The 24802-nt window shown below is 51.9% G+C and overlaps 4 protein-coding genes across 8 annotated transcripts; 1 reads left to right on the top strand and 3 right to left on the bottom strand.

Annotated features, from left to right (window-relative positions):
- Positions 1–706: 706 nt before the first annotated feature.
- Positions 707–9688, bottom strand: Wdr97 (WD repeat domain 97). 4 transcript variants are annotated; one of them, XM_021184280.2, is made up of 24 exons: positions 9493–9688; positions 9175–9311; positions 8405–9033; positions 8141–8262; positions 7309–8008; positions 7074–7216; positions 6737–6973; positions 6571–6661; positions 6300–6432; positions 6101–6222; positions 5816–5876; positions 5502–5651; positions 5165–5422; positions 4955–5077; positions 4795–4878; positions 4031–4159; positions 3735–3947; positions 3476–3655; positions 3146–3343; positions 2935–3056; positions 2692–2848; positions 1261–1847; positions 1114–1175; positions 707–1000 (listed from the first exon to the last, which is right to left on the bottom strand). In XM_021184280.2, exons 1-24 carry the CDS (start codon positions 9620–9622, stop codon positions 804–806), a joined length of 4965 nt encoding a protein of 1654 aa, XP_021039939.1. In that variant the 5' UTR covers positions 9623–9688; the 3' UTR covers positions 707–803. The 4 variants fall into 4 exon arrangements, with proteins under 4 accessions (XP_021039939.1, XP_029326042.1, XP_029326044.1 ...); XM_029470182.1 differs by having other exon boundaries at positions 6571–6973; XM_029470183.1 differs by having other exon boundaries at positions 878–1034; positions 6571–6973.
- Positions 9689–9789: 101 nt separating this feature from the next.
- On the bottom strand, positions 9790–12884 carry Maf1 (MAF1 homolog, negative regulator of RNA polymerase III). 2 transcript variants are annotated; one of them, XM_029469842.1, is made up of 8 exons: positions 12519–12884; positions 11623–11755; positions 11401–11529; positions 11163–11328; positions 10912–11033; positions 10708–10827; positions 10446–10580; positions 9790–10318 (listed from the first exon to the last, which is right to left on the bottom strand). In XM_029469842.1, the coding sequence occupies exons 2-8, from the start codon at positions 11703–11705 to the stop codon at positions 10297–10299; spliced, it is 777 nt and encodes a 258-aa protein (XP_029325702.1). In that variant the 5' UTR covers positions 11706–11755; positions 12519–12884; the 3' UTR covers positions 9790–10296. The 2 variants fall into 2 exon arrangements, with proteins under 2 accessions (XP_029325702.1, XP_021039113.1); XM_021183454.2 differs by having other exon boundaries at positions 11623–11708.
- A 188-nt stretch (positions 12885–13072) lies between these two features.
- On the top strand, positions 13073–17073 carry Sharpin (SHANK associated RH domain interactor). The gene is made up of 9 exons (XM_021183451.2): positions 13073–13697; positions 13945–14119; positions 15704–15826; positions 15901–16042; positions 16124–16232; positions 16310–16463; positions 16533–16645; positions 16739–16867; positions 16939–17073. The coding sequence occupies exons 1-8, from the start codon at positions 13500–13502 to the stop codon at positions 16853–16855; spliced, it is 1131 nt and encodes a 376-aa protein (XP_021039110.1). The 5' UTR covers positions 13073–13499; the 3' UTR covers positions 16856–16867; positions 16939–17073.
- Positions 17074–18182: 1109 nt separating this feature from the next.
- LOC110310287 (cytochrome c1, heme protein, mitochondrial) lies at positions 18183–20587 on the bottom strand. Its single transcript, XM_021183102.2, has 7 exons — positions 20422–20587; positions 19625–19821; positions 19415–19541; positions 19156–19313; positions 18912–19072; positions 18548–18648; positions 18183–18469 (listed from the first exon to the last, which is right to left on the bottom strand). Exons 1-7 carry the CDS (start codon positions 20548–20550, stop codon positions 18365–18367), a joined length of 978 nt encoding a protein of 325 aa, XP_021038761.1. The 5' UTR covers positions 20551–20587; the 3' UTR covers positions 18183–18364.
- Positions 20588–24802: the final 4215 nt, after the last annotated feature.

Raw genomic sequence — 24802 nt, 5'->3', positions numbered from 1 at the left:
TCCCTCTTCTCAGATTACTCTAGCTTGTATCAAATTGACAAAAACAAAAAAAACCCAACAAAACAAAACAAAAGTAATCAGGACGGATGACCTATTATGACAGGAAAACCTAGTCAACAAAGCAAGAACAGGAAAGACAAGAACTAAAAAAAAAAAAAAAAAAAAAAAAAAAAAACCACCCCAAATAAACAAAACAAAAAACCCGCAGACTGCAAACCAAAACAAAAGCAACAAAACAAACAAAAGAAACAGCTTTCACCTACAGACCTGGAGAATGAAGGAAAGAGGGAAGCGTAAGTCCTTCCTGGCTCTTTTTCCTCAAATGCCGCCTGTTTCAATCATTGGTATACCAACTGCAGAGAATATTCTGCTGAGACCCACTTTGTACATACATAAAGGAAAACACTCCAACAACTGAAGCATCAAAATAGGCCCTGGGGCGGTGGCACGTGTCTTTAATCCCAGCTCCTAGGAGGCAGGGGCAAGTGGATCCCTGTGAGTTAGAGACTAGCCTGGTCTACATAGAGAGCCCCAGCAATGACTATGTAGAGAGATGTTTTATAAAACCAAAGACTAATAAAAATAGGGTGCAGAACAATAAACACTTTGACATCAATTTTTGGCCTCCACAAGCATGCCCACACATGTACTTGCACACAAATGAACATATATAGATACACAATAAGTAAATAAATATATATGTGTTTATATATTTCTTAAATTAGACAAAGTATGGTATTGTGATTTGCCAAGGGGGTAGGACTAGGTTTTGGCCATGGAGCCTTGGCTATCTGTCCCCCAGGTCAACTGAAGGCATCGGGGTATGTATCTTGGAGCAGAAAGTAGCGTTGAAGTGAAGGCTGAAGGAGGAGCGGGGGCAGTGCCCGTGGGGGTGCGGGCCAGCCTGGGGGGAAGGGCTGCAAGTCCACTCTTGGAAGTGGCAGCTTCAGCACTCGGAGAGAACCATCAGCCGTCAGCTCCTTGCTCTGCATCTTGTGACCTGGATGTGGGAAGCCAGGCAAACAAAGTATAGGCTGAGGTTGGGGGGTGGGGGTGGGGATGGGGGAGACAGGGCAGCATTAGGGTCCAGCTCTTACGCCTTCGTTTACTTACTCCTGAGAAACACACCAAAGTCTTGTGCCTTGGCCTCCTGAAGACGGAGGATTGGATAGAGCCTGAAGAAGGGAGAGGATTTACTTCAGACCTTCCTTCGGTGCAACCCATGCAGGGTCAGCCCCACAGACCCGCTGTCATGCGCACCAGCGTTCCCGATGTGGCCGCAGCACAGCATTGGGCCTTAGCTGGTGGCGTCGTCGTAGGAGTGAGACAGGTAAATGCTCCTCTTCCTCCTCTTCTTCCTCTTCCTCTTCCTCCTTCCCCTCCTCCTCCTCCTCCTCTCCCATCAATGATCTCTGTTGCTGTGCCCGCCGCTTCTCACAGAAGAGATTAAGCATATCCATATGAAACAGATCTACTATCTGAGAGCGTGCCCATAATGTCTGCGCCAGTGGTGACTCTCTTCTCTCATCAGACTTAAATGGATACTCGGAGTCCTCCAGACCGAAGGTCTGCAGCATATCGGCAAGTACCTTTTTGGTTTTCTGGATACGAATTTGTGCATGTGAGCTTGCCATCTGGAGTTCTGGGATGGATACCATAGACGTCACCTGCTCCATAGACTCTATAGGCTCCACGGGTGAAGGCACGGGTGACATTTCTGATGTTCGTGAGAATGTCCAAGAGGTGCTCATGGCAGGCAAGCTTCCCCCAGAAATGAGGGAGGTTTGTGAGACCTGCCTGGAAGGCTCCACAAATATACTGACTGTGGACTGCTCCAAGGTATCCGCCTAGAGGGGAGTGACCCATAGAGTAAGGACTCTTGCACCCGTACCTCTGAAACGTCCCTCTATTAGAGTCTCAGCTCCAGAGAGAGGGTACTTCACCCAGCCCTCAAGCCCAACTCAAGTACAGCCTTCTGCTGAGTAGGGAGGGAGCTCTCAAGAAGTGTTTTGCTGGGTTGGTGAGATGGCTCAGTGGTTAAGAGCACAGACTGCTCTTCCAAACGTCATGAGTTCAAATCCTAGCAACCACATGGTGGCTCACAACCATCCATAATGAGATCTGATGCTCTCTTTTTGTGTGGCTAAAGACAGCTTTACTTACATATAATTAGACCAACCCTGGTCTACAAAGTGAGTTCCAGGACAGCCAGGACTACACAGAGAAACCCTGTTTAGAAAAACCAAAACCAAAACCAAAACCAAAACCAAAAAAACCCCTGTCTCGAAAAAACAAACAAACAAACAAACAAACAAAAAACCCAAAACAAAAAAAGAAAAGAAAAAAGCCGGGCAATGGTGGCTCAGACCTTTAATCCCGTGCTTGGGAGGCAGAGGCAGGCAGATTTCTGAGTTTGAGGCCAGCCTGGTCTACAGAAGTTAGTTCCAGGGCAGCCAGGGCTATACAGAGAAATCCTGTCTTGAAAAAACAAAACGGAAGGAAGGAAGGAAGGAAGGAAGGAAGGGAGGGAGGAAGGAAGGAAGGAAGGAAGGAAGGAAGGAAGGAAGGAAGGAAGGAAGGAAGGAAGGAACATTCTGCTTTCGAAAACTTGGGGGTGGGGGATTCCCGCGGGCACCACTCATGGTTTTCTGAAGAAGGCAATAGGAACCGCCAGCCCTTGGCCCACCAGACCTGGAGATAAATGTCTTCAAGCTTCTGTTGACACTGGGTGCGTATATTGGCCTTGGATTCAACTTTCAAGTCCTCAACCCAGGTCATAATTTCCTTGAACAGCACACCTTCTGGGTCGTGGAGCCCCATCCCCTCCAGCAGCTTCTTGAGCTCCTGCCTGGGACAGGAAGAGGTTTAATTCAAGTCCTCCCAAACTAGCCTGGGGGTGGGGTTGGGGGGGCACCTAGTGGGAGTTGAACTCACCTGCAGCTGACTGGAGAATACAGGTAGTAAGAGATAATTTCCAACACCACTTCCAGGACATCCAGGCTGCAGGCCAGGAGCAGCTGCAGTGCCATCATCACAAACTCCTTCTGTGTCTGGTCCTGCGCTCAGGAGCAGGGGACGGACCCTGGTGGGTTCTGGGATTACGTTGGGATAGGAGAAGGTGCCCTGGGGGTGGGGAGGGGCTCACCTGGAGCTTGGGCGGATCATCCTGGTTGAGCAAGTACAAGAGTTTGGCCTGCAGCCGGATTCGGAGGTTACCCGTGATGTCAGGCAACAACCTCAGCAGGGCGTTTAGAATGTTCACTCTGTCCGCCCAGGAAGCTTTTAACAGGAAGTCCAAAAACATGGAAGCCAAGCCCTCTATTGTGCCCATCTCTGGATAGGCCTGCAGGAAGATTTGATCACACCATCCAACTCCACTCTACATGCAAATTAGCCCTTGCCTTCTCTCCTCTACCCACCCCTCCCACCCCCAGACCCCCAAGTTAGGCTTCTCAGCTTCCCAGAGTCTCCTAACCTCCAGGGTAAAGATAGGGAACAGTTTTTTGAACCAGTTCTGGACCACAAAATAATGCAGGAACTTTGGCAAATGCCCATAGCGTTCTTCCAAGAATGAGCGTCCAAATTGGAGGGGACGAGAGTAGCTCTTAGTCTTAGAGGCTTCATTGCAAAGTTTTGAGATCAAATCTGTGGCGCTCTAGGGGGAAATGATTGATGCTTCAGACCCATCTCTGAGCACCAATCTCACCCTACCCATGAGGACCTAGAGTACCTACATCTGTGTCTGGTCCCCAGTGTTCTTGCTCTGTCTCCGAAGTTCGGGAAGAGGGGATCAAGTCTCTCTCAAACACTTCCTCTTCCCTTCTCTCCTCCTCTTCTTCCTCTGCGCCTTTCCTCCTTGTCAGTCGGAGCAAACCGAATAGTTTATTTCGCCACCTGAGAGAAGAATGCTTTCGGTGCCTTGACCACTGCTCATCTTCACTTTCTGCCTGCAGAGGGACATGAAGAAACATGTGGCAGGCTGTGGGGATAACAGGGCCCTCCCACAGAACCCCCAAACTCCATTTCTTGCCTTGGTTCTGCTCTGGCTAGAAAGCTCTGCTAGGGAGCCAAGACTGCTGACCTCTGCTTGCAACCACATTTGCCGCAGTACCGCAGAGTTGGGTACACAGCCGGGAAACTTGATGGGCCGAGAACGTAGCTAGATGTAGAGGCAACAGATTGGGCTGAGAGTCCGAAATCACCAAACAGTACACTGGTATAGACATTACCAGGGAGCGTCTTCAGAACCATGGGCCCCCAGAAGCCAGACTGGACTGGTAGCCTCTGTTTTCAACATGCAAATAGACAGTTTAGCTTGGGAAACTAGGAAGAGGGTAGTCTTGCGGGATAGGAACTCTAAATGAAGAAGTAGCTGGTCCCTGGTGAGCACTGACTGCACGAACCCATTCTCTCCAGGGATCTTAATCTGGTCGAGGGGGGCAGGAGAGGAAGAAATAACTTGGAGAGAGGTCAATGGGCTGGAAGGGCTAACAAGACAACTGAGGAGGACCCTAGTGTGCAAAGCACAGGGCTAGGGCCTGCCAGGGTGGCCAGTATGACCAAGTATGGGAAGATCTTGAACAACTGGCCCCACTGAACTTTGCTCTCCTGAAGCACAGGGACTCTGGTCTTCCAGATAAAAATGTTCAGGGAACACTGCTTTCAGGTAGGCTTGGCCCTTGGGTCAGAGTGGAACACAATGGCTTTACAGTAAACGGAGATGGGAGATGGGATATGCAAAGAGTAACCCCCGGAAGACACCACCTCTGGAAGGATGGAGGGGTAAGGTCTCACCCTGTAGGGCTTTATGGTAGCAGGAAAGAAGCCCATGAGCTTTGAGAGAGGCTCTGAGGGCTTTCTTTGCAGCAACAGTGGAACCTGTGGAGGGACAGGAAGTAAGAATAAAACACGACCACCAAAGCCCCTGGAACTGCCCTAGAATAGGGGCCCTCACCCTATTCTTCATGTAGTCGATTGATGTGTCCAGGTCTGTGGCCTTGACTGCAAACTGATCCCACTGCACCTGTAGGTCCAATCCGAGGCCCAGCTCACAGCTCAGGGAGGAACGTGCTAGAAGCTAGGGTACACAAGGAGTTAGAAGGTGTTGGACCAGGGAACACAATGTCCAGGCATGGGTAGATATTGGAAGTGAAGGGGACCTTACCTGGGATGCCTGGCTATGCACCCTCCGGTAGGTAGGTGGAATGGGCAAGGAGACTCGGGGAGGGCGGGCAAAGCGCTTTCCTGGAGCTCCCGGGGATTGGGGGAATGAGAGTGGGGACACTGGCTGAACATCATTGCTAAATGCAGCCTGCCCAACAATCATGACAGGTCCAGGCTGGCTCTCCTGGTCCAATGACTCCTTCTCTGTGGAAGGGGCTGAAGTGCCCCACTGCTGGGACCCCCTTTCAGGCTTTATGCCCTGGTACAGGAAAGAACAGGAGGCTTATGTCAGACAAGGTGAAGGTCCTGGCAGAGCCTGGGCCTGATTTCATACCTACCATCAGTTCAGACCCATAGATCAGATGTAAGTAATTGTCGAAGGCTTTGTGGCGCTGCTTCAAGGTTAGTGGGGGCCGAGTTGCTGGGGCCACCAGTCCTTGTATCAGTTCTTGAAGGTCTTGATCCCGGGCTATGATAGTCTCCAAGTCCTGAGGTGGAGATCGGTGGTCAGCCTATGCTTATTTGAAGACTTGCCATGTGCTCCCCAAGAAACTATTAGGGTCCCAGGCCAGAGTCTGAGAGGCTGTGGCCTGAGACTGGGCATGGGGCATGGGTGGGCAATGGACTGGCAAAGGGTCAGGACCTAAATTACCTTTTTCAACACTGGCTGCTGAGGTTCTGATCTCTTGTAATAGCCGAAGGGCAAGGCCACACTGTAGATAGGAACAAACAAAGGCAAGACTCTGGGATAGGTGGTCAGAAGCTGGAGCGAGACGTAGCCAGGAGAAAAGATTCCGGGATTGAGATGTGGTAACACCGCATAGACCCAAGAGGGACTCGGGAGTGTAGAGAACTCACACACTCCCAAGAGGCCTTTAGCTATCTATGCAAACCCTGACCCAGGCTGCCACTGCAGCCAAGTAGACCTGCCAGAGACCTGAGGCTCGCTGCTCCGCGTAGATTGGCAAGCCTCTGCAACTGGCTGGAAGTCAGTGGCTTCTTGCTGGTGAGTGGCAGTGGTGGGTCACTGATCATATCAGGGGTCTTCAGACACAATTTCTGAAGAAGCAGATAGAGCTTTGTTTCCAGGACGCAGCAGCCAGTCCCACCTTCCCTACCTTGACCTCACTATATACCTTAACTAGATAAGATGTAGGTAAATAGGTCAAATAGGACACCAGGTGGAGGCGGGAGCCTAGTGAGAAGACCAGGTCTCCATTGTTGCTGGCGAAGGCTAGGGCCTGAGGGGGACCATCAAGCTGCAGGAGCCTGCAAGAGTACCTAAGATCTAGCCACTGTTTCAAACAGTAGGAATCTGGGGCAGGGACAGGGAAGCAGAGGTTAGAAGAGCCCTGCTGGGTGCCCTCTAGCCACTAGCTGCCCCCACAACATACGGCCCCAGCCCACCGCAGCAGGTGGTTCTCCCTGGTCCATATTCGGATGGTGCAATCCAGGCTGGAGCAGGCAAATATCTTAAGGGTGGGGCAGCAGCACAGACCTAGGGGCAGACTAAGATTAGGAAGCAGTTGAGGGTGAGGGCACGGGCTTCTCCTTGGCTCTGTTCCATGCTCACCAGTGATATGGTCCATAGGGTCATCCTGCGGCCGGTGGTCACAACGCATTTTGTCACCCAGGCCAAACTGCACCAGGCCATAGGTGGCACTCTCTGGATCCTCAAAGCCTGCAGTGATGCGCTTCCCCAGGACACAGAGCATCACCACCGGGTGGCAACAGGAAAAGGTCTGTAGCAGACTCAGGCATTCCTCAGCGTATGGGAATACACGCCACATCTTTACTGTCAGGTCTCCACCTTTGGGTGGCAGGAGCCAGGGCTGGGACTTCAGGATAGTGCGTGCAGGAGCCCCCACCCCTACCCCCCAGGCCATCTTTAAGGGAGAGAAGGTACTAACCTGAAGTCACAATGCTGCTCCAGGTGGACCCAATAGCAGTCACTGGTCCTGGACTGTGTGCTTCTGTGTGAAAGACTGTTACTGATGTGCGCCAATCCAACACAGACAGTGTGCCATCTGAGTGCCCCATCACCGGAAGAAACCTGTGGGAAGTGATGGAGCCTGTTGGCCAATGCTCTGTCCCTAAGTCAGCCACAGTTGGCCTTAACTAGCCTCAGATGGAGGTAGTACTCACCTATTCTTATTTTTCCAGGCCCAGGCAATGGCACTGCGGAGCATGTCACCCTGATTATGGCGCACAATCTCCCAGCAAGCGAATGCACTTCGAGGATCTGTAAGATGGCTGTAGAGGTGCAGGCAGCAGGGCTGCGGCGCTGGGGGTGGAGGTGGACGCAGGCGGTGTACCACCACCATCGGGCAGCGTGCGGCATTGGCGCGCACTAGGTGCCCTGAGCGTGTTAGCACCCACAATGCTTCTCGAGACAAACAATAAGCCACCCCAGCTGCACAGTCCTCCGGTTCCAACAGCAGTGAACTCACAGTTCGTCCTGTAGTAGCGGACACCAGGTGGACCGATCCATCTGCGCAGGCGCATACAAGGCGAGCAGGCAGAGATGGATCAGTTGGCGCTGGTAGCACTGGCGCCACCTGTATATGGAGCACTGGTGCGGATAGCTGTGCTAATGGTGAATAGAGGGTACGCACACGCCATAGCTCTATGCTTTTTGAGCAGAGAGAGAGCACCGGCCAGCCAGGACTTGCAGGAGCCAGCAAATGGCTCACTTTCTCAGAGATTACGTCTTCGGTCCAGCAACCCAGAGTTACCTCTCCTACCTGAGCTGCGGCCCGCAGGTCCCATGTGCGAATTGTCCCGTCCTGTGAAGCAGACACTGCCAGCGTGCTATTTGGGAGCACTGTCATAGCTGTCACTGGACCTGCAGGAGAGGGGAAGGTCATTTTGGTGCATCATAGCTTAAGGAGGGATTCCTGGGATGTAGCCAACACTGGAGAGGGGCAAGCTTAGGATGAGAAAGAGAAGGGCTGCAAAAGCTGCCAGCCTGACACACCTGTGTGTCCTACAAACACCATCCGGATCTGCCAGTCAGCCTCCCACACTTTCACAGTACTATCCCGGGAAGCTGTAACCATGGCGTCCATCTCCTCACAGTAATCCAGGTCTGAGATGATGCTAGAGGTGGGGAATGGGGGTGGGGAGGGAGGTGGGGGGGCAGTGGACTCAGCTCAGCCCGTCTGTGGGTCCTATAGCCCCTGCAATAATTGGCTCTCCTTAGGGGATCTGCCTCCCATCCACCTGTCTCGAATCCCCTCACGTTTTATGCAGATCCTGGCTAACATTTATGAGAGCCCAGTCGTCCAGATCAAAGGTGAGCACCGCCGAGCCATAGGCAGCAAAGCAATGCCAACTGCAGTGGTCAGGTTCCAGCCCTAGGGCCAGGCACTTGAACGAGCCAGACAAGCCCGGTGGTGGTCGCAAAGGTGAACCACAGGGTACCAGACAGCGACCACCTGAACGGAACTTCCAGAGCTCCAGGCTGCCACCCATCTGGGCCACAATCAACAGACTCAGGCTGGGCACTGGTAAACAGCAAAAAGGTTCCTGGTCCAGTGACTTGTTCACCCGTGGCTTGCTTAGCCAGAGCAGGTGCAAGTCTGGCCCTAATATGCTTAGTCCAGCTGGACCCCAGCCAACAAAGCGGCCTATCTCTCCCAGAGGGCCAGGCACAGTCACAAGCCCGTTAAGTATGACAGGAGGCTTCAGCTTTGCCTGCTCCCAGCCATCCTTCGTATGCTGATGCAGGTAACCTTCCCCATCGAGTACCATGAAGCGTTCACCCACTGGATCCTGCGCTACTGAGCACAGTCCAGCTTCCACCTCGAGGTGACGCAGTGGCTCCAGCCCATGTGTCATGCGAGCGACCCGCAGCTCTGCTCTCTTCTCCTGCAGGCCAGAGTAGACAGATGTACGTGTGAGCAGTGGAGGCATGAGCTCTTCTGCCAGGGAAACTCGAAAGGACCAGTAGAATCAGGGCCCAGTATCTCTAGGAAAGAGCCCAAGGAGAAACCTCACAGAGAACCACACCTTTTCTACAATGTCGTGGAGGTATGCACGTAGGTGTAGCCACAGCAGTCTGGCACGGCGACGCAGTGACATATTCTGCCATCTCTGACTATTGGTAAAGAGATGCGGGACCTGTGGTCCCCCCAACAGACCCAGTTCTGTAAACCAGTAGAAGATGCACTGTCACCACGGCCTTGTGCCCCAAGCAACAAGGAGCCCTCCTCTGACGGTCATGCTGGGTCAAGGACTGCCCAGGGGAGTTACACCTTGAGGACTGAGTAAAGCCTGAGGAACATCTGTCTTCTAGAGGGGTGCCCGAATAATGCTAGGTGCCCTCACCATTTTTTTCTATGAGCACCCCAGGATCTGGGATATCGTAGATGTCATGATCATAAACATCTACATCCAGAGCTAAGTGGTCACCCTCGGATGAATAGTGGTTGCCTGTTTCTATTAGCCTGTCCTCCATGTCTACCACAGACAGTCCCAGAGCTGAGAGATAGTAACAGCTCTGAGACTAAGTAACGGAAAAGCAGCCAGCAGCTGTTGCTAAGATACCAAAGCTACCAGCCCCGCCCCACGACGCAGGCCCCGCCCCACGACGCAGGCCCCGCCCCCACAAACTCCCAAGTTCCATCTAAGTCACAGAAACTTTTATTGGAAACAAATGAGCTGCAGCAAAGTGACACTCAGTGCATGTGGCCCACCTGGTAAAGTGGGAGACAAAAGTGGGCACCAGAAGCCGGTCAAAGACCAGACCCCATGAACACTGGGCACCACTTATAGGGCTTCAAACTACTGGCCCTTAGAGCTGGAGTGTACAGGCCCAATAAGAAATACAAAAATAAACTCTGTGGTCCAGCTGTCCTGTCTGTGACAGGCTGTTGGTGCAGAGCAGTCCCGTTTTCTATCAGACCCCGTGCTGTTTAATCCAGCCACAGCATGGGCAGTAGGAGCCTGCAGGGGTGAGTGGACATCCACAGGCTGAAACCAAAGGGCTACGCAGGGATAGCCTTGGACAGCGCCAGGACGGTGTCAGTGCCAAGGCATAGCCAGCATCTGGGGAAGCTCTGGAGCGCCTCAGGTAGACAGGTCCAGGGACTGGTCAGAGCTGGATGAAGCTGAGACCTCTGCTTCTTCTCATCACATACAGATCACTGGGACCCTAGGCAGAAGTTGGCGCACAGTAGGCCTTTAGGAGATAGCACCCAGACCAGACAGAAGGAACCCTGATCTGTCCCACCCATTCCAGGCTCCCAAGGATAGCGCCATGGCCACAGCCACCACCACACCTGTCTTCCTCCATGGTGCTGGTCTCCTCTGCCCTGCCCTCACCGCCTCCACCTCCACTCTCTTCATCAGCCTCCTCTGCCCCCAGTTCCAAGTCCAGTGCATTGCCTGCCTCTGAGGGTGTGTAGGTGGAGCCACTGGGTGGGAGAGAGACAGCAGACTTAGAATCTCCTTTTCCAGGCTGCCCCAGGGAGAGTGGACCCACTTAAGGAATGATCTGAGTTGAAGAGGGAACTGGAGAAGGTGAGGTGGCAAAGTACCAACCTGATGGAGCGGCAGCTAAAGAAGACGATTCGCTTCAGTCTCTTATTGTAAAAGAAATAGTTGAATGACCAGAGGCTTCCATCTTCCCCAAAGGGGTCCGAGTCTAGATCTGGGTTATAGCTGAAAAGAGAAAACAGCAGAGGGTTGATGAGGTCCCCACTGCCATACACATGTGCATGCCCAGCTGCAAAGACGTGAGCCCACCTGTAGATGTCACACTCAGCTAAGCAGATCTCCTCATCCACTGCATTCCACAGCTGTGGCTTCAGGGCCTTGAAGTCTTCACGAACAGCTGAAAACAGGCTGCAGTTGACTGCATTGACCACCTACAGGAGGTGACAGTCAGGGGTGACAAGGGTCCAGGGCAGCAGGGAGAGCCCAAGAACCTACACCAAGTGGGGATGGCAATGAGAAGGACCGCATGCATGGCTTGGGGCCCTTCTGTCCATCCTTACCCAGCGGAGGCTTGGCTCTCGGCTGAATTCATGACTTCTGGCTGTGCTGAAGTCATAGTCTGGCCGGAAGGACTCATTGAGGGTGGCAATCAGATAGAAGAGGGTCTTGCGGCTGCACTTGTCGCTTAGAGGACTCTCATCCTCAGCACCCTGGCTCTTGCTCAGTCTGAACAGAGATAAATGTCAGCCTTGCCCACTGTCCCACATACCCCAGAAGGTAGTCTCCACTTCAGCTTACCTGCTGGGACTGAGGCCTGAAGTTTGGGGTGGGGACAGTGCCTCCAACACATGGGGCTGGCCCTCCTGGCAGAACTGCTTGAACATATGTTTATCATCTCCCGCCATCTTACACGAGTAGCTTTCAATCCTAAAGAACACAGGCAGAGTCATGAAGCATGCTAATCCCGAGGACCACGATAGTGATCTCTGACAGACTGATCCCCAGAGCCTCCAGCCTCACCTGCCAATAATATGGGCATCTCCAGTCTCCACTGTCAACTGTGAGTTGATGGCCTCAAAGCTGGAGTTCTCCAATAGCTTCATGTCCTTTGGGAAGGGAGATTCTTGTGCCAGTGGGACTAGGGCAGCACTACCTGGGAATGTGGGAAGCCAGCATGGCTACCTAGCTCCAAAGGGCTCCACTTTCAGCCTTTCCACCCACTAGCAGAGTACTGTTTGCAGCTCGAGCTAACCTTGAGTCCACCATGGAGCTCTTCTTCCTCACCTTACCTGCCCCTGAGAACTCAGCACTGGCTGACAGGGAAATGATCCTATCACCTGAGCATGGCATGTCCAGGTTCTAGCTCAATCTCAAGTACTACATATACTGGGGCTGGCTGGGGGGCCCACCCACTCTCGACATTCCTACTCCATTGGCATTCTGCAGGCATCCTCAGACTGTTATAAGGTCCTCAATAAGAACCTGCTATCCGGTTCGGAACCGGGCATCTGGGGTTTCAAGCCTTGAGGGTCACCTGTATGGGTGCTCCTCCCGGATTCTATGGGTTACTTCACTGCTTCCTGTCAAGAGGAAGAAACCCAAGAATTCTTCAATTCTATTTGCAAGTATGCCTAATTCGTACTTCGTACGTCGAAGTGTGTAGGATGGGCGGACACACCACCTCTGCTGGCTCAGGCCAGCGGTCTCCTGGCATTGCTGCCCTGCAAGCCTAGAGGCACCAACAGATTCGTAGCGGGAAACTACAAGCCCCAGGAGGCAGTGCACCAAGAGAGGCGCTCCGGTCCCAAGCAGCATTAGAACTACAAGTCCCATGAGGCACTACAGCAGCGCGAGGCCCGCCGGGGACTGTGGTTCCCGCAAGCCCGGACCGCTTGGCGCACAAGGCGGACACCCACCTGCCAGAATTGGGCAAGATCAAGCCAGGCTAGACGGGTTGCTTAGTGTCGGTGCCGAGGTGACGGCGGCGCGGGCTTTGCGCAGCGCGGGTTCCTCAGGACTGGAGGGCGGCGCCGCGGCCTCCACTCGGGCCGCACTGTATCCGGGGGAAGAAGCTTCGCGGCGACGTCCCGTTACTCCAGGCCCTGCCGGCCCATACGGGCTGCAGCCACGACATAGCCTCGCCCCCCTGCAACGCCCGCTTTCGCGACCGACCTGCCGCGGACCGCCGAGATCGTACCAGCCAGAGAACGAAACAGCGACCTCCGCCTCCCCCGACCCGACAACAACAAGCGTCCGACGGGCCCAACCCCACTCCTCTGAATGGTCCACTTTAACCACAGGGCCAGACTACGAGAAACCTTATTGGTGGACTCCTCCGCCACTCGGCCTCACCTTCCACTTCTACTGGCTGCATAGTTTGTCTGTCTCGCCCTCGCTTACGAACCCGCCTCCCCTCTTGCTGTTGATTGGTTAGAATCATACCCGGCCCGCCCCCAGGAGCCAACCCTCTTCCTAGAGTGGTCCACGGTTACGAAGAGCCTCTACTGTGCTTGTGTATGTTTGTGTGCACTGGTGCCTGGTTCGTCCCGGGAACTGGTATTGTCTTATGTCGGGCAGCAGCTGTCGTTCGTTCAAACCTTTGAGAAAAGTTCATCCTTGCCTTCTTTTTGTGACCGGTGACCGGTCTGTGACACTGTCCCGGGTCCTGCTGAAAGGTGACTAGCTTGGCCGGACCGTGTCTGGAGATCTGGAACCATCCCTATCGCTTAGCGAGCCATCAGGCTCTGGTAGTGCGCAGCACCGGGTCCTTCTTGTTCTCCACGCTCTGGGGCATCCGGAACCGAGGCTCACAGTCTGAGTTTCTGGCCGGCGGAAGTACTCGACAGTTCTCTATCACGGAAGCGCTCTCGGAGAGTCAGGACTCCGCCGGACCAGAAATGTCGCCGCCCGCCGGCGGTGCGGCAGTGGCTGCAGACCCTGCCTCACCTGTGGTGCTCCTGGCAGTGCACGCGGCGGTCAGGCCCCTGGGCGCTGGACAGGATGCCGAAGCGCAGCCGCGGAAGCTGCAATTGAAAGCCGACCCTGATCGGCCTGGACGCTTCCGGCTAGGACTGTTAGGCACCGAGCCTGGGGCGGTGAGTGTGGCCCGATTCTGGAATCAACTTAATTTCGATTACCTTGACGACAGTCCTTAAGCAGTTATTTTTCTTTGCCTGTAAAAGTGGGAATAATGCTGATACCTAATTTACAGATCTTGTGAGGGATTGGTAAGATAACAGGCGAGTAAAGTTCAGAGCCGTAAAGATTACCTAGTTCCTTTTCCTTTCACATTCGTGTGGGTAACGAAGAGGAACCACCGACCGAGTACTCTTCCCTGTTCAGGTCAGTTTAGAATGGCCCTTGGAGGCTATTTGTTACACCGTCCGTGGGCCTAACCAACACGAGCTGCAGCCTCCCCCTGGAGGTCCTGGAACCTTGAGCGTGCACTTCCTCGACCCCGAGGAAGCACAGCAGTGGGCAGCACTGGTGCGAGATGCCACCGCAGAAGGACAAAATGGTCAGTGTTGTGAAATAAATGCTTATTTGAATATGTCCGGGCCACCTGGTCGTGGTTGGGGGTAGTGATGGAAAAGCTGGGCACCTAGGAAGGCTCCCAAGAGGAAGTAAGTGGAGAAATAAGAGGTTCAAGAGCTGACCCCAGTACCAGACAAGTGAGAAAAGGAAGAGCAAGCATTGCTGCAGGACTAAGAGTTTAAGGAAAATGGGATTGTATTCAGTGGAAAAATAACAGAAAAATAACAGAGACTTAAAGATAGAAACTCCACAGTGTAGACAAGGTTAAAGGAGGCCAGAGGATCTTAGGAGATGGAATTGATAGGTCTTGTGGTTGTTCAAATGGAAGAGTTAGTGATTAAGACTGAGCTAGAAGAACCACTTAGTATGAGGCTTATACCCAGTGCCTGCTTGGAAAAGCATGGACATGGCTGGGACTCTGGAGAGGTAAAGACTGGGAGTTGGAGAGGTCACCCAAAGTCACCAGGAGAAGCATAGAGAGAAGAGGGCCTTGGATGCAGACCAGCGGTTCACAACCTTCTAATGCTTCAACCTTTTAATACAGTATGGCCCCCAGCCATACATTTATTTTCATTGCTACTTTAATAACTGTAATTTTGCCACTGTTATGAATTGTAATGTGTAAGTATGTTTTCCAGTGGTCTTAGGTGACCCCTGTGAAAGGGTCATTCGACTCCCCAAAGCATTGAAACCCACAAGTTGATGTAGACCGTGCCCTGGTAAGAGGTAGGAAAGCCCACAAACACCGGAGGAAGCCCTGAGCCTGACATGAGAGAGACCTGGGTACCTTAGCATTGAAAGAGAGACTTTCTCTTGTCATTCATTTGCCAGATGTGTGTACCCAACCCTTAATACTGTTCTTTGTGACAAGGTCTCAATGTGAATTACAGGTTGATCTCAAATTCACTGTGTAGCCCAAGTTGGTTTTGAACTGTCAGTGACCCTCTTACCTGTTCTCCCGGAGTGTTGGTGTTATAGATGTGTACCATCCAACTGGGGACTACTTTTTTTCTTTTTTCCTGTGTGTGTGTGTGTGCACATGCGAGTGTGTGTCTGTATTTGTGGTGCGCATGTATTTGTATAGAGGCATACATGTACATAGCACATATAGAAGTCAGAGAGCAATCCTCACTTTCCACCTTGTTGCGGAGTTTCATTCTCTTGCCTCTGCCCCCAACTCACTCACCATATGAACACTGGGATTACAGATCTATACTTCCATGCTTGGATTTATATGGTTTGGGGAATTTGAACTCTCAGGTCTATGTCTGTATGAAAAGCACTTTAAGCCAGGCAGTGGTGGTGCATGCTTTTAATTCCTGGCAACTCATGAGGCAGGGATCTTTGAGTTCGAGGCCAGCCTGATCTACAGTGAGTTCCAGAACACCCATGCTACACACAAAAAAGCCCCATCTCTCTCCAACTGAGAGTTGTTTTTGTTTTGAGGGCCGAGGCTGGGAGAGGAAGATTAGCCTGAATTATGGCCTAAGGATAGTGGGATGAGGCAGAGAAGGCCTAAAAACCTGAGATTGGATACCACTAGCCTAATCCACATCTTCCCTCTTAGGCAGTGGCAGCCCAGCCCCAGCAATGTGCCCCATTTCTCCACCATGTTCGTCTATGGCTCAAATACCTAAAGCAACCCAACCTGAGGTGGATCTTCCTCAAAGTTCTGGAAACTTCAAAAAAGGTAAAGACAAATTGGAAGAAGTTGGGGGTTTGTGGCTAGTGTCTAGTTGTGATAGCTGTCTTTTCTCCCTGTAGAAGAGCTGGCTACACGCCTGTCCCAGGCCATTGCAGGTGGGGATGAGAAAGCAGCAGCCCAAGTGGCAGCAGTCCTGGCACAGCATCATGTGGCTCTCAATGTCCAGCTCATGGAGGCCTGGTTCCCACCAGGTCCCATAAGGTAAGACCTGGTCTTGCTTACTCTGCCTTCCTGACCCTCCCAAGTTAACTGTCCAACACCCTGATCTATATTCTGACCTAGGCTACAAGTCACAGTTGAAGATGCCACATCGGTTTTGTCCTCTTCATCGTCTGCCCATGTCTCACTGAAGATCCACCCACATTGCTCCATCGCAGCCCTCCAGGAACAGGTGAGCATGGGCGTCGGGAAACGTGCAGCAGGGATTCTGGTGAGTGACGCTGCCTAGCCCTCATGTTCTGACCTTAGGTGTTCTCAGAGTTCGGTTTCCCACCAGCTGTGCAGCGCTGGGTCATTGGGCGGTGCCTGTGTATGCCTGAACGAAGCCTTGCTTCCTATGGGGTCTCTCAAGATGGAGACCCTGCTTTTCTTTACTTGCTCTCGGCCCCCAGAGAAGTTTCAGGTTAGTACTTAATTGGGTAAGAAAGGTGGGGTGTAGTCTTGAGATGGCCCTGAGCCTTCTCTATTATAGGACAAAGCCTTCAAAACTCCAAGATGGACAGGAAATTAGGCTTGCTTCCTCAGTCACTGGGGCTGCCTCATGACCTCCAGCCGTCCAGTTCCAGTCTCCCAAGTCCCTCTCAGGTGGGCAAATAACCAGTCTGGGTGTGGGCCAGATATGGGCAGCTGTGGGCATTGGAAGAACTAGAAGCATCAACAGTCTTCCCATCCTCCTAGCCTGGCTGGTCTTGCCCTTCCTGCACTTTCATCAATGCCTCAAACCGCCCTGGCTGTGAGATGTGTAGCACCCAAAGGCCCTGTGCTTGGGATCCCCTTGCTGCAGCTTCCACCTAGAAGCCACCAAAGGTACAAGAGTCTGGGTGGGGATGAGAGGAAACAGTGTAGAATAAACAGGAGTAACCGATCTTTTTCCTCAGGTTACAGAGAATATGGCCCTCCTGTCACAGGCCCAACCACCACTTGAACTTTGCAGGGGACTGCTGCTTGTTGGGGACAGAGATGCCAGTGTTAAACAACAGGGGCCACAAGTAATTAAAGCTTCATAAGAGCCAGCCTGTGTTCTATTCTTGGATGTGGAGTTGTACTAGCCCAGCTCCCTGAGAGCAAGGAAACAAGGTTCTGCCTTGTTTCTGTCAGTAGCTGGTGGGATTCCCCAAACCACAACCAGGAGACTCCTGAAGAGTGCACTTAGAATCAAGTCCCAGTGGTCATAGAACATAATACTGGGACCACTTTACAGGCCTCTAGCCTCCTGCTAGGAGTTCCTGCCACTATCCCTGGCTCCATTGTTGCCCTTCTCAAACCCTCCTATATTGCAATCACCATTATTTTTAGCTGCTTCAGCCAGTATCCCAACAGTAGGATTGAGTATTTTTCCTTCCCCACTTAGGGTGTTTGAGCACTGGGAGTCTTGAGTCTCCTGCCTTTGTGATCCTCCTGACTAGCTATCACACTGCCCTAGGCACCGAGATGCTTCATGGATCTAGTGACTGTCAATTTGTCCTACATGTACTATGTAGCTGCACTGTAGACTACTAGGTATTGTTCCCTGACAGATACATCTCCAACACAACCCTCTTATCTGTCCAGCCAAAACTAAAGACATGCAGGTACCCTCTGTCTACTCCCAATTGCTTGACCGTCTGAGAACTTCCCATCCTGCCCATTGGTGCTGCTTTTCCAGGTCTTCTACTTGATAAAGGTTTTCTACTGCCTCAGTATGGATGCAGTTGTTCACTCTTTACAGCCCCTTTCTACCTCTCCCAAGGCATACCCACTCTGCTGAATGGTGCTGCCTTTTGAGATTAAAAAAACAAAAACAAAATACATGGGTGCTTTGCCTACATGGACACCTTTGTATTACATTCATGCAGTGCCTTTGAAGGCCAAAAGAGGGTGTTAGAGCCCTCGAGACTGGAGACAGATGGTTTTGAGCTACCATGTTAAGTGCTGGGAACTGAACCCAGGGTCCTCTGGAAAAGCAGCCAGTGCTCTTAACCACTGAGCCATCTCTCCCATGCAAACAGTGCTGCCAGGTTTTGCATTCTGGCGCATGTCAATAACTCCCAGATACTGGGCGGCACAGGAAACAATATTGTGGAGAAATATGGGTTCCGGGGTTCCATTGAAAAAATGTTTTAGTCATTGACCAGCTAAAATGTGTATTTTGAGAAACTTAATTTATTCCCACACTGAGGGCTGAAGGAAGATCAGAAGCAAGAGTCTGGTCTCCTGGCCCTTGTATCTGATGAAAAGGGCCAGGCCTGAAAAGGCCATGGACTGACTGTTCCTGGGCTGCTGAGAGCTTGTTCTGGCAAGATGACAAGCAGATACTCAACAGGGTCACTTGGGTGGCCGATAAGCCAGCTTTCGACTCTTCAGGACTGACCACTTATGCCGCTTCATGGCATAGGTCAGGGGCAGCAGCAGGCCCATCATCAACAACATCTGGGAACAAAGAGAGCTCAGAAAAGACACAGGAAAGACCCCCCAACTGCCCACTGTGACCCTTGCCCAACCGTTTACCTTGAGCCCCATGCGTTTTCGATGGTCATGCTCTGGCTCTGATGCCCAGCGAAGGAAAGTGGCGACATCCTTAGCTACTTGTGACATGGTAGCTGGGGTGCCTGGGACAAGAACAAATAGCGAGGCTACCTTTGGGGGCTTGGGCCAATCCAGGGTAACCCTCAGTGTACAGAGGCAGGGATTAGCCATATCCATGACTTCACAGGGATAGGAACCTTACAGGACTAAGAAAGCTGTCCCCAAAGCCTCTTTAAATATGCAGTCAATAAGCCCTCCAGATGAGAAGGGAGATGGACCTCCAGACCCAGAAATATCAGGGAAGCATGCTAGGAGCAGGAGAGGACCCATGGCAAATTACACTCACCATCATCATACTCCAAGACTTCTGTGTAGATGGGAGGAGCCATGCCAATGGCCTGGCCAGGAAAGTAAGGGTTGAAATAGAGGCCTTCTCGCAATGATACCCCAGTGGGGGGCTCACAGTAGCCAGTGAGCAGGGAAAATACGTAGTCCTCACCACCATGCCTAGAACCAGACCCAGGGCTTAGTCTCTAACAGAAGCTGGCTTCCCTCCCTTTCTAGCCCCATACTCTGGGCAGCCCAAGTACCTAGCTCGAACGATGTAGCTGAGGTCAGGGGGTAAAGCTCCATTGTTAGCAGCTCTTGCAGCCTCAGGGTTGGGGTATGGTTTTGGGAAATAGTCAGACAACTTCCCTGGCCGCATGAACATCTCCCCATCATCATTAGGGCCATCCTGGACCTCCACCTAACACCAAGAACCCCATTACAACCTTTTAGTCCCTCACAGTTGAAACCACAATCCCTGTATCTCCACCTTCTCTCGTGCCCACCCCCCACCCTCCGCACCTCCTCAGCCAGCGCCTTGGCTTCTTCCTCCGTGTAGCACACTCCCACCAGGTGGCGGTACGCCACATAATCCATGCTGTGGCAGGAAGAGCACACCTGCTTGTATACCTGGAAACCCCTCCGAATGCTAAAGAGAGAAAGGATTAGAGGAACTGAAGATTCGAATTCACCCGGGAACTTCCACCCCCAGCCCCGCCGCAACACACCCACCTGGTGTGGTCCAAGGAGGAAAGGAGGCCACGGTGAGACCATGGGTAGCTGGGGGGGTGCAGCTCCAGGTCACTGGCACTCACGGCAGAATGAAGGGCCACAGCTAGCCCTGCACCCCCCGCGGCCAGCATGCCCAACGCTGACAGCATCACCTTTCGGCCTCGAGAAGGGCCAGACTTCGAGGACAAGGACACTGCCTGCAAGAGCCCCGCTCAGCACCTGCCAAGACCCCAGCAGCCCACCTGGGGATCTGAATGAACGCCCATGTCTTCCGCTCCACCTCCACCCCGCACTGGCTACCACCGCACGCAGAGCGCCCAAGGCACACACCGTGCCCACTGCCTGCTGGATTCCTTACTGCAGCCGACCCCTCGGCCACGGCTCGGCTCTGGAGGGCAAATGAAGAATGTTCGTGGAACTTAACCCAGGAGACAAGCCTAAGTGACCCAGAGCACTGCAGTGGACCAAGTTCACCTGCAGGCCGCTGAGGTCAAGCTGGGGTCACTGCAGGGTATCCGCCAGGTCGGGTTCGGCAGTCGCTCCGGGCGAGCCCTTCGCTGCAATCTCCCGTCCCAACCCCATCACAGTCGGACCCTGGGCTCAGAGCAACAATGCCCTGCCACTCCAAGGCGTGGGCACCCAGACCGGCTTTCTGGGTGTGCCGGCCCGGCGGCGGGGACCCCGTCCAGTCGTAGGAGGAACGCAGGAGACTGATGCCGGCGCGCGCCCGGAGCCTCCCCGCCGTGACCTTCAGGGCTGAGGGGCGCGCGATGGACGGGGCCCGCGCCAGGACTCACCTGCGGTGTCCGCAATGGAAGCTGCCGGGACCGCGCGCCGCCCAGCAGGCCCGGAGCACTTGCACCTGGAAGCCCCACGCCCCGCGGGCCCAGCACCGTCCGGCGAAGCGAAGCCGCCGCCGCCGCCATGTCGGCCCCCTTTAGTGCGGCCGCCCTTCCCGTCGGCCCCTGCGGGCCGACGAGAGCTCAGACCACGCGAGAGCAACACAGTGGGCGGGCCTAGGCGGAGCTGGGTAGGGAGCTGTCCATCAGTGGAACAGGACTGTCCCTTGCCCAGCTCCTCTAGTCTGGGTTGAGCCTGACCGCAACTCTAATTACAATAACAACACCTGCTTTGTTTGTTTGTTTGTTTGTTTGTTTTTCTGGCTTCTCTACTATATCCCCAGTTCCTTCACCTCGGCCCCGCGAATCCCGCCCTCCAGTTGAGCCACTGGACAGTCTTCCGAGAGCTTGCACATCCATGGCCAGTGTGGGGTTAACAGCAGCTCTACCCTGCTCCACAGGCGACCCAGCATAGAAACTTCCCCTGATTAACTTTCTTTTAAACCCTCATATAAAGTCCATAATTCAATTTTCTTAATGAGAGCATATCGAAGTGGGGGTACCCGTCCATTACAAAGATAAGCTGCAGCTCCCTCTGGATGTAAGGGACTGATCACGGTGGCACTTGGTGCTACCCTTTTTTAAAATCTACATGGACACGAACATGGTCGTTTGAAGTTCTGCAATGCAGGAATTCCTCCTTTGCCATTACTTTTAGGGTGACTCTAATGATGAGTTTAACCACATGAAGCAATTTATCTGATATATCAGTCTTCAAGAAAGCCTGACTTAAAAACTGGAAATGAAGAATAAATTATTAGAAACTATCTCCGAGGAAGCCCTGCCTTAGACTCAAATCCTCTGTTCTCAAAATGCTTCAAGTACTGAAGGATACTTAATTTAAAGGATGTAATTTGGTTGGGTGTTTGCCCAGTGTGCACAAAACTTTGGGTTCCATATCCAACACACATATGCTCCCCCACATTAAAGAGAAAAACTAACTTTTAAAGTTCCCCAAAAACCAAAAACGAATAAAGCTGGCCTGGTGGCTTCTCCATATAAACCCAGCATTAGGGAAACTGAGGTAGGAATACTGACAAGAACTCAAGGCCAGCCTGAGCTACATAAAGAATAGCAGGTCAGCCAAGACAACATGGTAAAAACAGCAACAGATTACAGTTGGACAACAACAAAACAGATAACAACAAAAAGGCCAGTGAGATGCTCCATCAGGTACTGGTGCTTGCCACCAAACCTGAGGACCTGCGTTCACTTCCTGGAATCTACATAATAGAAGCTGAGAACTCATTTCTGTAGATTGTTCTCTGATCTCCACATATATGCCATGGGATCATGCAAACACACACACACACACACACACACACACACACACACCCCACATGCACACACACCATGCATATAAAATCAAATAAAGATCAATATGGTGGCATACTCCTTTAATCCCAACACTTGAGTCTTTTTTTTTTTTTTTTTTGGTAGTGGCTTTGATGTAGAAAATCTTGGGGAACAATTTCAAAAAGTTCAGAAAGGCACAGTCTAAAGAGTTGAGCCAGGGATTTTTTGAAGTCAAGGAACAAGAACAATGGTAGCCTATCTAGTAGTAGCTGAAATAGCTGGCCTGCCTTTCTTGCTAGGTCTGGGCTGGTGAGCAAGGTGGTGACTAATGTCTCATACCCATTTTTGCCCTTAGCTTCCTGGTATGATGTAATTAAAAAAATTGTTAATGAGTAGGTGTGCACCCTGATGATTTAAAATAGGAATGACTATTTTATATATATATATATATATATATATATATATATATATATATATATAAATTTAGATTTGTGATTCTTTTGAGATTTTAATAAGATTGCTTTTAAGATAAATAATAAAATAAATGACCCTTTCTTTGTAACAGCAAATTGCAGCCTACCAGTAAGAGAAACTGACTGAGAAAAAAAAATATCTTGCTTGCTTATACTTTGTTAATCTATTAACCAGTTGCTTAGATACAATTGGATGTAGGTTCTTGGGAATAATTTTCTTTTACCTATCCCATTACAGAGGGTTGTGAGCCACCATGTGGTTGCTGGGAATTGAACTCAGGACCTCTGAACTTAGCAGACAGCGTTCTTAACCACTGAACCATTTCTCCAGCCCCTATCAAAACTATTCTCAGTAGCTCAAGACAGAAACAACCCGTCTTTGTCTACCAGCTGGTGAGTGGATAGACATAGCATGGCACACCCATATAGGTGGACTTTTTCATTCTAGTGTGAGATGTGAAGCATGGAAGAAACACCAGCATTCGTGAACCGAGCTCACCACATGAAGTAGAAATCAGACACAAAAGACCACAAACAAACAAACAAAAAACTGGGAGGGGTGGCACACGCCTTTAATCCCAGCACTTGAGAGGCAGAGGCAGGCAGATTTCTGAGTTCGAGGCCAGCTTGGTCTACAAAGTGAGGTCAGGGCTATACAGAGAAACCCTGTCTCGAAAAAGCCAAAAAAAAAAAAAAAAAAAAGACCACATGTATATGATTCCATTCACCTAACCGGGCGAGTACACAAAAGCAGAAAAGCCGACTAATTCTGACCATGGCTGGAAGAGGAATAGAGGGTGGGCAGTGAGCGCTGAGGGGTACAGGGATTTGGGTGGTGGTGGTGGGGGGTGATGACAAGCTTCTTCCAAGGCAGGTGAGAGCTGACTGCCGGCTCAGGAGACAAGCGAGCAGTTTGAGTACCCGTGAAGAGCTTCACACTCAGTGTGCCACGACAAATCTCTGTGATGGCTGAAGCCCATAAGGAGGCAGCCTGGCCTGGAATCAGTGAGAGTTCCCACCATGGCAGGTGGGGACGAAGCAGGAGAGACATGTGACAAGGAACATTGTTTCACATCTCCCTGTGGGGTGTGTACAATACATGACTGTTCACTCCAAACAGAGAAAGAGCCCGACAGAGACCAAGCACCTTCAACCACTCAGGAAGGAGCCCAGCAGTGGGAGAAAAGCCACCATTTTCACTGTTGTTTGGCTCTAACAGAAAACTGGCTCTCTAACACAGAAAATAAAATAGCTCAAGCCCCAAGGCCAGATGAAACAAGCCCATCCCTCTGAGAATATACAAGTGGACGTGGGCCTGGGCAAGCTCTCTGGGTTTAGAGTCCTGCCACCTGCCACCTGCGTCCCTTCACTCACATCCGAGCCAGTCAAGCTTGGTGAGGAAGCGAGCGGGCCTGGGGTTACTTACAGAGCTGCCACGGCGCTCCAGCCTGCCAACGCTTTTCTCATGTAATCTAACATAGTGTGCAGATGGGTAAGAGGGCATGATGACTATAATGTCAAAGGAGAGTCCCCTAAGGGTACCGGGGCCCTCTGCACCCCAAAAGGGAATGTAAATCGCCCCATTACTGTAGCCCTAGGTTTCTGCTGTATATATATTTCTGGTCACTTCATCGCCATGTTTGTTGGCCAAGATCTTTTCTTCTTTCTTCTTGTGTGACACATTACATCCCGACTGCAGTTTCTCCTCTTTCCCCTTCCCTCAAGCTATCCCGACAATTTCCCTTTTCTCTCAGGCCTACCCCTCTCCTCTGGTTCCCCTCAGAAAAGAGCTTCCAAGGACATCCAAACATTGCATAACAAGTTAGCCTTAGCCCAGGCACATGGCATCACATTAAGCCTGAATAAGGCAACCCACTAGGAGGAAAGGGGTCCTACAGGTAGGCAAGAGAGTCAGAGGCACTACCCGCACCCACTGGCTGGCCAAGGGCTTCTATAGGTCACCACAGCCACTCAAATCTGTTTCAAGAGGCCACTGACTGCATCAAGCCAAGAGGAAATAGCCACACAGTAATATGGACTCTTAGGAGATCAAGTGTTAACTCCACTGAAAGGCTCTCCTAAGGTCTGGGGAGCTGTGAGGGGCACTGGATAGAGGGGACATGCAAGACAAGGAGTGGACAAATTACCCTGCCATATTCAAGAAGTGGAATTACATGGGTTGGCATCAGAAGTGGTGTCTTGGCTGGATACTCGATGTGAGCATGGGGTGGCTCCTGGGGTAACAGAGCTTCCCATTTAGCTCCAGGCCTCCCCAGTTGTCCACCCTGGACTCTCAGTGCCTTGACCCTTCATTACAGGCCATGGCAAGACAAGCAACCCATCCTTCCTGCTTCAAAAATATACCCTGCTCTAGTGGGGCTGTGGGGGCGCATGCCTTTAATCCCAGTATTTGGGAGGCAGAGGCAGGTAGATCTCTGAGGTCTTTCAGGCCAGGCTGTTATACAGAGTGAGTTCCAGGACAGCCACAGGCTATACAGAAACTCTGCCTC

The sequence above is a fragment of the Mus caroli genome, chromosome 15 (genome assembly GCF_900094665.2).
Source record: "Mus caroli chromosome 15, CAROLI_EIJ_v1.1, whole genome shotgun sequence".
Taxonomy (NCBI): Eukaryota; Metazoa; Chordata; class Mammalia; order Rodentia; family Muridae; genus Mus; species Mus caroli.
This window is presented reverse-complemented; position numbering and strand designations above follow the sequence as displayed.